At 45.5% G+C, this 12,004-nt stretch overlaps 1 protein-coding gene across 5 annotated transcripts in view; it reads left to right on the top strand.

The window, feature by feature from the left end:
• Nucleotides 1–12,004, top strand: part of LOC147636880 (calcium-transporting ATPase 8, plasma membrane-type-like) — a 339,374-nt gene that overhangs the window by 37,819 nt on the left and 289,551 nt on the right. For all 5 annotated transcript variants that reach the window (XR_015266282.1, XR_015266281.1, XM_086800460.1 and 2 more), the window contains exon 5: nt 9,448–9,537. Coding sequence is in view for 3 of the 5 variants with exons in the window: in XM_086800460.1 (XP_086656586.1) it covers nt 9,448–9,537 (90 nt within the window). In the remaining 2 variants the exon portion in view is untranslated. The remainder of the gene's footprint in view (nt 1–9,447; nt 9,538–12,004) is intronic.

The raw sequence follows: 12,004 nt of genomic DNA, 5'->3' as shown, positions 1-12,004 counted from the left end.
CCTCTTCCAATATCTGCTAAATTTCCTTCACAACCAGATGATGCATCAGTCTCCCTTCCCATATCACCTATGCCTTGTCCTCTTTCTGCAGACTCTATCCAATTCAAGCTTAAAGACTTCATGAGCTCCACTGCTTCATGAACCTCCCTCTTCAAAGAGTCCTCCTGTTTAGGAACAACAGCAGCTTTTCTTCCAGGATGCATACTCCCAATCTCCGACGCCTTCACAAACCTCCTCGGCTCTTCCCGCATTCAGACGCTTCACCTTCCACTCCTTCTCACGAGCTACTCTGACAGCCTCCTCAAAGCTATCCAGGTTCTTCAGCTCCACCTTCAGTCGGATCGTTGGCTCCAGACCAGCCACAAACCGCTCCCTCTTTATCATCTGCGGGGGTACTTCAGGAATCAGAGCCTCACACCATAGACTCCACAGTCTACCAAACTCTATCAAATACTGATCCACATCTTGACCGTCCTTCTGCTGAATGTTACACAACTCCTTCCACACTTCATTCGGACTCTTCACATGGACAAACCGTGCCAAAAATGCAGCTCTGACTACACGGTACTCAGGATCCTGTTGATGAACATTCCTGTGTGCAGTCACAAACATCTGTAGCCATACTTTTGCATCACCCTGCAAGCAATAAGTCAAAATCCGAGAAAGGATCTCCGGGGTTGCCCTGTCTTTCATTAAAGCTGTAAACTCCATCTTCTCCAGAAACCTGGTTGCATTCTCCTGTGGCAATCCCCAAAACTCTGGAAAATCCTGAGCCATTCTTCCAAATCTTGCTTCACACAGCCCCGTTCTCTTTCACAAACTAGAGGAAATCTGCTCCTCTGTGGAGGCACCAAAAAGTGATGGCACGGAAGCGGTAGAGCTGTCTACGCCCTTATAGCATGCCACACTTCCACACACGCATGCAAACACACCAGAACACCAGACCAAAGAGCATGAACAGGACTTATATTTCAGAAAGGACCTTGCCAGTCCTCAAAGCATAAAACCCGGTCATCATCTAACTTTGTCACCAAGCCAACAACCAGCCCAAGCCACACTTCTGAACTTCCCTGCCTCTCAAAGACGGCAACCATGTAATTAAGAAAACACCCCAGACGGTTCTCCTGTCAGTCGGAACCACCTATCACCACAGCAGCCCCCAACTCTTTTTCCCTGTCTCTTCAGAATTACCTGCCTGCACTTCGTCTCTTGTCCTTTTTCGCCTATGGCAGCACACACCCACTCCTATCCTCTGTGACTTCTCCTCCAGAGCCGACCTGCCTCCTCAGCGACCCAAACCAAAAGCCCTTCGACCAGCACCTCCAGCTCACTGTCATCGCCAGTCTCTGCACACTGCCTTCACCACTCGCTGCACCTTATGCTTCAGCCTGTCACCTTAACGGCGGCCATATTCACCACGTCCAAGCTGCGCCTGTGGCTGCAGCTAGCCACCGCACACAATACCAGCGCTTCCTTCCTCTCCTTCTTGCAGCTGCGCCAACCCACTGCGCCCATCAACCCATAGGCGGCTTCCACACGCGGCCCTCCTGGGCCTGGCTCCAACGAGACCCCCCACCACTGCAACCACACGGCCTCCTCAGCCCACGCTTGGCTTCTCTGCGCCTGTGGCTGCAGTTAGCCACACAAAAACACACCCAGGCCACTTCCGTCCTCGCACTCCTTCTCTTTCTGAAGCCCCTACTCCACGTCCTCATTGCTGCGCTGGCTAGCTTCCAGAAGCACCTCGCTGGCGGCAGCTCCAACGTCCACGCCACCTTTCCAGAAGAAGGCCACGTTCATTTTTATTTTATTTTAATTATTTTGAAGAAAAAGCCACCATGTTATTCCCTTCACACCAATGCCCATGGCAACATGGCCCCTCATTACTTTTTCTGCCCTTCCTTCCATACACACTTCAATAAAGCTTCAAGTGCCCGTTCTTTCTTTGACGCGCCCACACATTCGATGCCAAGTAGCTGATACCGCCTTCAGCAAACTACGCTCCGGACAAGCTGTGTCTCCAAAATTTCATCTTTTTTCCTGCACACACACTTCCATCAAAACCCTATGTCTGACTGCCGCATCCATGATGCCCACACTGAGTCAATGGGTGCCCCCATGACTTTATCACAACACGAACAACACTCATGTACACATGTACAAGTTGAGGTTGAGGTTCCCAAAAAACTACACACAACGGTTCTCTTTCACTTCTATCGTGAGAGATGATCATCGTGAACACTAGCTATCACTACACTTAGAACATTATGGACAGCCATACAATGAATGTTGGAGATGCTAACACAAGAGGCGGGATAATGAAATGCATGCCTCCAATGCTTTACAGGATGAACAAACTCATGTGGTGCACAATAGGGAACATGAATATGTGGGATAGTCATCCCGTGGCAAAGAGAAGATGCAAGAAGAAGAGTCTATAGTCTGAGGGCTGAACTTACTCGTATGTAGGCTCTTCTCCATGCACAACAAGAAGAATTAAATCTCTACTGCCGCAAGGATCCATTGGTACATGACCATTTGAAAGCCAAGAAAGCTGAATCTCTACTGCCGCAAGGATCCATTGGTACATGACCATTTGAAAGCCAAGAAAGCTGAATCTCATATGGAATATGCAATGGCAATGATTGCTCAAGAGTTGCACATGCAACCGAGGGATGCAGCATGTGCATACTTGGCTCGTATTGAGGATGCCTATGCAGCATGTACATGCCTATGCAGCATGTACATACTTAGCTCGTACCGAGGATGCCTATGCAGAAAAGGCAACCATCCCACATGTCTTGGAATCCCCATAGGTGCCCAAACAAGAACTTATGTCTAAGAGGATGAATCTCCATGCTATGGGAGAGAAACAATCAGCGACTTCACACCATGCAGGAATACCTTATGTAGCTCGTGAAGGACACAATGTTTATGACAGTGGTCAAAATGTACGTCAAATGCCATTGCCGGTTGAAAATGTGCATGCATAACACATGCAACATGGGCTACAATTTTCTGTTGGTGTAGGTATTCCGCATATCTCTCATGCCACTCATGCCTTCGAGTGTGCTCATGAGGGAGAAGCTATGGCTGAAAATGTACCAATTCATGTTGAGGGGCCAGCCATGCCTCATGCTTACAGGGCACATGTATCTATGCCTTATGCATCACCTTTTGCTCCTAAAACAATGCCAGTCATAGGGACTGTCCCAATGGAAAAACATGGGGGAAAACATGTTGAGATGCAAGCACATGCATCAAAGTCTCGTGACTTTAAAGCCGGAGACAAATTTGTGAAATTTGACGCATATGATGGGGAATATGATGCATCAAAGGCACTTACGTTTATTGCCCAGTTTGATATTGCTTTCAGTGATGAGGATTTCACAGAAATCCATGATCCGGCATGTAAGCATGCTCATGAAAGGCACTGTTGTCCATTGGTGGCTCACAGAGAAGCTCTCACCGAATCCTGCTAGATCATGGGAAGAGTTCAAGGAGAGGTTGCTCAATTCTTGTCTCCCAATGCATTGAATGAGATAACAATGAAGTGGGATTGGGTGAAGCAAAATGAGGGGAAAAGAGTGAATGCATATGTATAAAAGTTTTGGAAAGTGCTTTTGGAGGTGTCTCCATTTATGCATGTCACCGAGGCTGAAAGGAAGAGAAGGTTTCAATCGGGATTGCAACCCGTGTACAAAGAAGGACTACAAATGTATCCTGGTCACACCTTACACCAACTAATCCCAGCCGCCGCTTCCACTGAGCAATTGGAACTCAAATTGAGTCGATCCAATAAGGCTAAACCCTCATTTCAAGGCAAAGAGAGGGCTGTCCAAAACTTGCAAAATAATGGACAGTCACCTAAAAAGGACCAAAACCAAGATAAAAACGGTCCAAAGGTTGAAAATAACACTACCAAGAAGTGTCCCTTCAGAGTGAGAGACTATGGTCTCACTCAGGAGAAGAAAAAGCAATATATGAGCGAGGGGAAACGCTTTACTTGTGGTAGCACCGAGCATATTGCAAAGGCATGCCTAAACAAGAAGAAGCATGATAATGCAAATGCATCAAAGCCTGACGTGCATATGGTTTTCGATGTGAAGGGCAACACTTCACATGATAGCAAAGACAGGGTTATATGTAAAGCTTGGGGACAGCTTAAGGATCAGCCCGCTTTGTTCATGTTTGATGATTGTGTAACTGAGAAATTCATATCTACACAGATGGGAGCTACTTTGGGTATTGAAGTGGAGGACATGGGTCCTCAAATTGAAGTAGGGGCTGCCTTTGTTGGTAGAGAAGTGCAGGTCATGCCTATTATTGGCAAGTTGCGCATACACATTCAAGGCTATGTAGATCATGAGGATTTTCTTGTGGCGCCTTTGAATGGCTATGATGTATTGCTTGGAAAGACTTGGCATACACGTATTGATCCATGCAAGGCTTATAAGACCAACAGGATCACCTTCATGCATAAAGGCCGAGAGCATGTAATTGATGCTGGTGAAGAGGGTGATACCATTCCCCTTGTATCTTATGTACAAATTAAGAAAGTAATGAAAAAGAGTGTTTTTGTGTACTTGATTTTTGTGTACTTGATTTTTGTACGGGATCATGTTGAGAAAAATAATATACATGTAAATACTCTTAGTAATAATAGGCTGAAATTCTTGCAAGAGTACAATGATTGTTTTGCTGATGAGTTACCAAATGAGTTGCCACCCGTACGACCGGAAGATCATCGCATTGATCTTGTGCCAAGTAGCTCACCACCTAATAGGCCACTCTATCGTGCAAGTGCATCCCAAAAAGAGGAGATCATGAAGCTGGTGAATGAGCTTCTTGAGAAGGGTTTGGTTCAGCCAAGCTCTTCCCCATATTGGTCACCCATCCTCTTGGTTCAAAAGAAGGCTGAATCCTTTCGTATGTGTGTAGATTATAGAGCTTTGAATAAGCTTACCATCAAGAATCGGTTTCTGACTCCACCCATAGATGACATCCTTGACAAGTTGGATGGATCGGCATGCTTTAGTCGAATTGATCTCAAGAGTGGGTATCATCAAGTGCGTGTAGTGCCTGAGGATGTACACAAATTTGCTTTCAGGACAACATTTGGGCTTTATGAGTATCTTGTTATGCCTTTTGGTCTTACGAATGCCCCGGCTACATTCAATAGAATGATGGATCACATATTCCGTGGGTATAGGAAATTTACAGGTGTCTTCTTTGATGACATCCTAGTCTTCTCGAAGACTGAAGAAGAGCACAGAACTCATTTGGCTATTGTTTTTGAAGAACTCCGTAAGCATAAACTCTTCATAAATGCAAAGAAGAGTGAGTTCTTCTTGTTAGAGATACATTATCTTGGACATATTGTGTCCAAAGATGAAGTGCAGATGGATCATGCAAAGATTGATGCAATTTGGAATTGGCCCGAATTGAGTTCGGTGCATGAGATCCGTAGTTTTCTTGGATTATGCTCTTACAACCGCAGGTTCATTTGGCACTTTGCATAGATTGCTTCTCCTTTGCATGATTTGTCAAAGAAGAAGGCCACATTCAAATGGACTAATGTAGAGAGGGATGCATTCCTCAAATTGAAAGATGCAATTACTCATGGTTCAGTGTTGATCATTCCGGATTTGCAAAAGCCTTTTAGTGTGGAATGTGATGCGACTGGAAATTGCATAGGAGCTGTCCTAAATCAAGAGGAACATGCTGTGGCTTATGAGAGCCGTAGATTGCATGATGCAGAGCTATCTCTTGGCATTTTTGAAAAAGAGCTCTTGGCTGTAATTCATGTACTTACTATATGGAAACATTACCTTCTTGGGGCTGATTTCACTGTGAAGACAGATCACTAGAGTTTGAGGTATTTTCTTACCTAAAGTAAGTTGTCAGAGAAGCATATGAGGATGGCCAATTTTCTCTCTATGTTTCATTTTCAGATCTTACACACCCCAAGAAAGAAGAATGTAGTGGCAGATGCATTGTCACGAAAGCCGTATGTAGCAGCTATCTCAGTTGCCTCTCATGGGGACTTGTCTGCCATACGTGATTTGTATCATACGGATGCTGATTTTGTCACTATTTGGGCTGATTTGATGGCTGCTTATGCACATGCCTCTTATGTGATCAAAGAGGGATATCTCATGAAAGATAATTGTCTATGTGTGGTGTCTGACATGCGTTTTTTCCAGAAAGGAGACTTCTATTAAGTATGAAAAATTTTTACAAAATGGAGATTTCACACCGAGTAAGGTGGAGATCTCAACCAATCAGGAGCCCTCTGCTGCCAATAGGGTCCCGAATGAGAGGACGTGAAAAAGATACCAATGTTCCACTCTCTCATAAACTGGCCGCGCTTCCTCTCCGCAGCCTTCGAAGATCCGTGGATTCTGGCCCAGGTAGCCATGATGGTGTGAATAATATCACTCCAAATCCTGCAAAGACATTGAGAAACAAGAACGGGAGTACCCTCAATGGCCTCAGTGCATCTAGCCTTCCAGATATTCCAGGTTGAGATGCAAGCAATAATCTCCCAAGAGCTGTCTAACCTCTGTGCCGGAGGAGGGACAAAGTGTGAAAGTGGCAAATCCTGAAGACAACACTGCTGAGCAACTCCTTGGCTAACCATAATGGCCAAGCTCCTATCAGTCCCCTCGAATCTCAGCTCAGGCCCAGACTGTGTCAACCAAATGATAGAACCAAAAGAAATGATAGCATCCCTCTTAATCCTACCAAAAAAGTGTGCAATCGCAGACCAAACCCTCTGTGCTTCCGTGCATTCCCATAAACAATGGTAAACTGACTCCGAAACTCCTGCACATCTAGGGCATGCTGGGCAAGCACCAGTAAAAACAGACCTCCACTGATTGGTGGCCAGAGTAGCATGAAGAGAAACCCTTTGAATGTCAGTCGAAATGCCGTAAGATTCCCAATGTGGTCTAAGAGTAAGGACACTCTGAATGTGTCCCAAGATAAGATGTCTGGCATTCCGCACGGTATAACTGAAAAAAGGCATGCTTTTCAAAGGGTTACAAGCATCCTTCCAGTCCCACTCACCGGGGTCCCAATGCAAATGTCTGATAGGACAGCCACCATACAATCAAAGGCTAACACTCTCTGTGATCATCCCTTGGGGGGGGGGGGGGGTGGGGGTCAACAAAGACGTGCTTCCCTAACCTGCCAACAACTCTAACTGGACGAATCTGGGGGCCCTCAATAAGGTCCTGCATGTCACATCTCTCCAGCTGCCATCCATCCTGTACAGAAAAAAAGACCGGTACATCATCCTCCCTAGGCAAGGGGAGACCCATAACCTGAAGAGGAACACCTGTCCTAGAAAAAACCCCAAACCAAGAATGATGACGGCCTTCCAAGAAAGATCCACTAATCCAGTGGTTGGGAATGGCTGCATCAATCTGTGCAATCCTCCGGCTAGAGCCTCTCAAATGCTGCGTGAAATCAAATCTCTGTACCTCGGTGAGGCTCTGAAACCTCTTCCAAGCCAGCACTCTAGGGCATAGGGTCTCCCAGCCAGCCCAAAGAATATGCATAGCTGCCCCAGGAGGCCTACCATGCACATCTAAGATCAAATCATTCTAGAGAATGGGCTGCCGGTTAACTTCCTCCACTGAACGTGGGGGGATGTGTACCAAAAAACTCCTCAGGTAGGAGGGATCTAACCAAGGGGGATGAAGGGGAGTGGTGAACTACATCCGAAAAAATAAAGCGTGAGCTGAGAGTCCAGTCACCTCTGCGAACAGCCTGGCTGCAGGCCTAGCCAGGCTGTGGCCCACAGTCCACCTGCCTAGGGTAACCAAACTTGGTTGCTCTCAGGTGGCTGTGGGTGGTTGCCATGGCCTAGGCGCCTGCCCAGCCCCTTTGCCTCAGCCAACTCCCCCTTCTCGTAGGGTTTTTTCCCCTACATGATTTTTTGCAGGTACTCACTTCAAGCCAAAACACATAAAACAAACAACGTTTCTGTGCCATCTCTCTTACACACAACAACCAAGCAACCTTGACTCCAACAAATCCTTGTACAACTTAAGCAGAGAAATTGGTTTTTGAGAGAAAGAGAAACGATGAGAGAAATACCCAAAAATCCTCACATCTATGACACCTAGACACGCATACCTCTTCAGCCTTTGCGTTAGGCCGCTCTGATACCAACTGTGAAGCCCTTCCCAAAATCTTCCCTAAACACATTGAGTCCTAAACCAAATCATGAGGTAGCAGGTTAGCTCACCTTGCAACCGTGACTAGCATGCACTGATCCCCCCCCCCCCCCCCCCCCCCCCGGAGCCAAGGCTACGGGTTTCTTGCACAATCCCATTGGCCCGTGTCTAACTCCGGTGTCCCATACCACCAAAGCCTACTTGAAAGCCTTCGACACACCAACCTACGTACTCACGATGTGTGTGGCATGAGCATGTCTGCTCGCTTGGTCCAAGCCAGTAGACCTTCAGTGCTGCATCCGCACAACTATGTCTCATAATAACCCAAGCTCTCACTTATATAGTGATAACTATGCCATAAATAGCTAAGTTGCGATAAATTGCCAATAAGCTTGTTTAATCAATACAGGAACCCTAGCCAAGTATCTGCTTGCTAATCCTTAATTCCCCTATCCCTGTTGATTAGGTCCCTTATTCATAGATTAGTGTCCAGGTACATAACATAGCCCTACTCCTACTGTATTTATAAAAAAAATGAATGAATATATACAATGGAAAACATTTATCTTAACTCAAATTAGTAATTGTATGCTGTGTAGTTCTGCCTCATGCATAACCTAATTGATGATCAAAAGGTTTCTGGTCGTCCTCCACTAGAGCAAGGGGAAAAATCCCATGGAAGCTACATACAGATAATCCAGAAAACCATGTTTGCTACCTTGGGCTGTTGATTATCTTCTAGAGAGTTGAGGGGACCTAGGATTTATAGTTTCTTCTTAGAAGAAACTAGTTCCTCAAGTGATGAAGCTCACATTTTGTAACTATGTGTAGTTAAGGTGAGCTAGCCGCCCTCGAATGTGGTAGTAAGTCATAGAAGGGGGTGCCTGGATATGCAAGTTTGCATTGATGCCCCTTCAGAACTACCCCCCTAGGTCCTATGGAAATGGGGATGGCTTACCTTTTCACTTTTAAGAAATGAGGGGCTCTATACTTGATAGCTAGAAAGGTGGGAAAAAGCCATATTTTCTACCTAAATCAAAGATTTCATGGCCTTTTGCTTCAGACTTTGAATGTAATTTACTTGAAAAAATATATTATTTTAGTAAATTGGCATTCGGTTGATTGTTTTGATATTGAATGCATGTAGCTATGAGTTTTGATACATCAAGATTTCAAATGTAATTTACTTGAAAAAATATATTATTTTGGAAAATTGGCATTGCTTTGATATCTCATATATGCTCTTTAAAACTCAATGCAGAGTTATGTGGTTGAAGCGCTTCAAGATCCAACTCTCATGATATTAATATGCTGTGCAATAGTGTCATTGGCTGTCGGATTGACAACTGAGGTGACCATAATTGCTCACTCTTTGCATTAGTGTATTACATCTTTTGACACATCTCTCTCTCTCTCTCTCTCTCTCTCTCTCTCTCAGAGTTTATGATCTTCAATTTACACATGGAACATATGTGACAATTTTGATCTCACAGATCCATTTAGTAGATGCTAATAAAATCTCTCTTTGTGTTTTTTCATTTTTATTTTCCAGAAAGGAGACTTCTACTAAGTATGAAAAAATTTTACAAAATGGAGATTTCACACCAAAAAAGGTGGAGATCTCAACCAATCAGGAGCCTTGTGCTGCCAATAGGGTCCCGAATAAGAGGACGTGAAAAAGATACCAATGTCCCACTCTCTCATAAACTGGCCGCGCTTCCTGTCCGCAGCCCTCGAAGATCCCTGGATTCTGGCCTAGGTAGCCATGATGGTGTGAATAATATCACTCCAAATCCTGCAAAGACACTGAGAAACAAGAACGGGAGTACCCTCAATGGCCTGGGTGCATCTAGCCTTTCAGATATTCCAGGCTGAGATGCTAGCAATAATCTCCCAAGAACTGTCTAACCTCTATGCCGGAGGGACAAAGTGTGAAAGTGGCAAATCCTGAAGACAACACTGCCGAGCAACTCCTTGCCTAACCATAATGGCCAAGCTCCTGTCAGTCCCCTCGAATCTGAGCTGAGGCCCCAAGTGTGTCAACCAAATGATAGAACCAAAAGAAATGATAGCATCCCTCTTAATCCTACCAAAGAGGTGTGCAATCGCCGACCAAACCCTATGTGCTTCCCTACATTCCCATAAACAATGGTAAACTGACTCCGAAGCTCCTGCACATCTAGGGCATGCTGGGCAAGCACTAGTAACTGACCTCCACTGATTGGTGGCCAGACCACCATGAAGAGAAACCGAGATAAAGGAGGAAATCTGTGGCTTCCTATAAGAATGCCACAATCTCTGCCAAAAAACCCTCGTAGAGGTTGATAGCATCTTTCTTTCCTTCGTTTCTCTCTCTCTCTCTCTCTCTCTCTCTCTCTCTCTCTCTCTCTACGAGCCAGGACAACACACCAGGATCATCCCGCAGGGAGCCATGACAAATTTTTTCAGGGCCAGGACCACCCCGGCAGATACTTCCAGGACCTCCACTACCCCCTCGGCGAGCCAAACGTGCCATAGACGTCCTTCAGGAGGAGTCACCCTTGACAGAGCCATAGCACTTTGTCGAGCGAGATGCCCACGCTTACTAGGACCTCGTCCATGGCTGCTTCATCACCGGTGGATTAGAGCCATCATCACCCGCCACAGGAGACGAATGCTTTAGTTTCTCTATCTTACAGCACCCCATGAGAGAGATACTGAGATGAGCAGATTACACCAGTCTTATGCTAGCTGAAGATATTATACACTTTTGTTGTACCTTAGTAGGAGTATTTTCCTTTCATAGCTATTTAGGACTGTTTTAGGACTTTTTTAGTCCTTTTTGTCTTATTTTTTATGAGACACCATGAGACGTGTACTATATTTTGGTCTCATAGGTCACTTTGGCCTTTTGAAGACGTGGGTGATACAAAGAGACCTTCTTGGAAGACAGGAGACCGAGCCATGATGTACCTAGACAGAGGATCTTGACAGATTTCTTCAGCACCTGCACTAGCATCAACAGCCCAGCCTACACACCTCCTGATACCTCCTCCATCGGGCCATCAGGGCACCAGCTACGCTCCTAGGGAGTCACCACTGACAGAGCAGTCATCTTATGTCGTACTTGTTGGCCATGCCCACCAGGATCCCGACCACGACATCCTCACCATCGCCAAATCAGAGCCATTATTGCTCGACATCGAAAGCGCCTACCTTGCTTCTACGACCTCTCCATTCTAGACAGCACAATGGCGGAGATATTTGATATGAGGAGAGGGCATCACTTCAACTGATCAGCATACATGGATCTACTTGATATACATTTTCTAGTATTCTCTACTCAGTATCATCTAGGAGTCTTACTTACAATTCTTATAACTGTAAGACAATCAGTTTATTATACTTTTCAGTTTCGTTTGGTTGTTCTCTTTGATGAGACACCAACTTCAGATGTACTCTCAGTCTTGGTCTCATAGACCATTATGGCCTCTTAGAGACGTTAATATATCATTTCATTTCATTTCTTTTTCCAGTCTAGGGGACATCCTCCTGGCTGGAGACTTCAATGCCCGCACCGCAGGTGCATAGGTACCCTTCTTTGAGACAGATGATCCCATGTACCAGGAGATTGACACGATGGGTACAGATCTGGAGCGGACATCACAGGATACAGCAGCCTGCACAAACTATGGAGAGTATCTCTTAGCCCTCGGCGGGGCTCATAGGCTAGCCATTTATAATGGCCTGGCTAGATGGCCTAGATCCAACTCCTTCACCTCCTACCCCTTCGGACGTGGAGCTAATACAGTGGACTACCTAATGGGATCCCTCTCTTT

This window comes from Cibotium barometz, chromosome 7, assembly GCF_041138505.1.
Source record: "Cibotium barometz isolate CiBa-2024 chromosome 7, ASM4113850v1, whole genome shotgun sequence".
NCBI classification, from domain to species: domain Eukaryota; kingdom Viridiplantae; phylum Streptophyta; class Polypodiopsida; order Cyatheales; family Cibotiaceae; genus Cibotium; species Cibotium barometz.
Note: the sequence above shows the minus strand (reverse complement) of the source record. Positions and strands in the feature narration are given on the sequence as shown.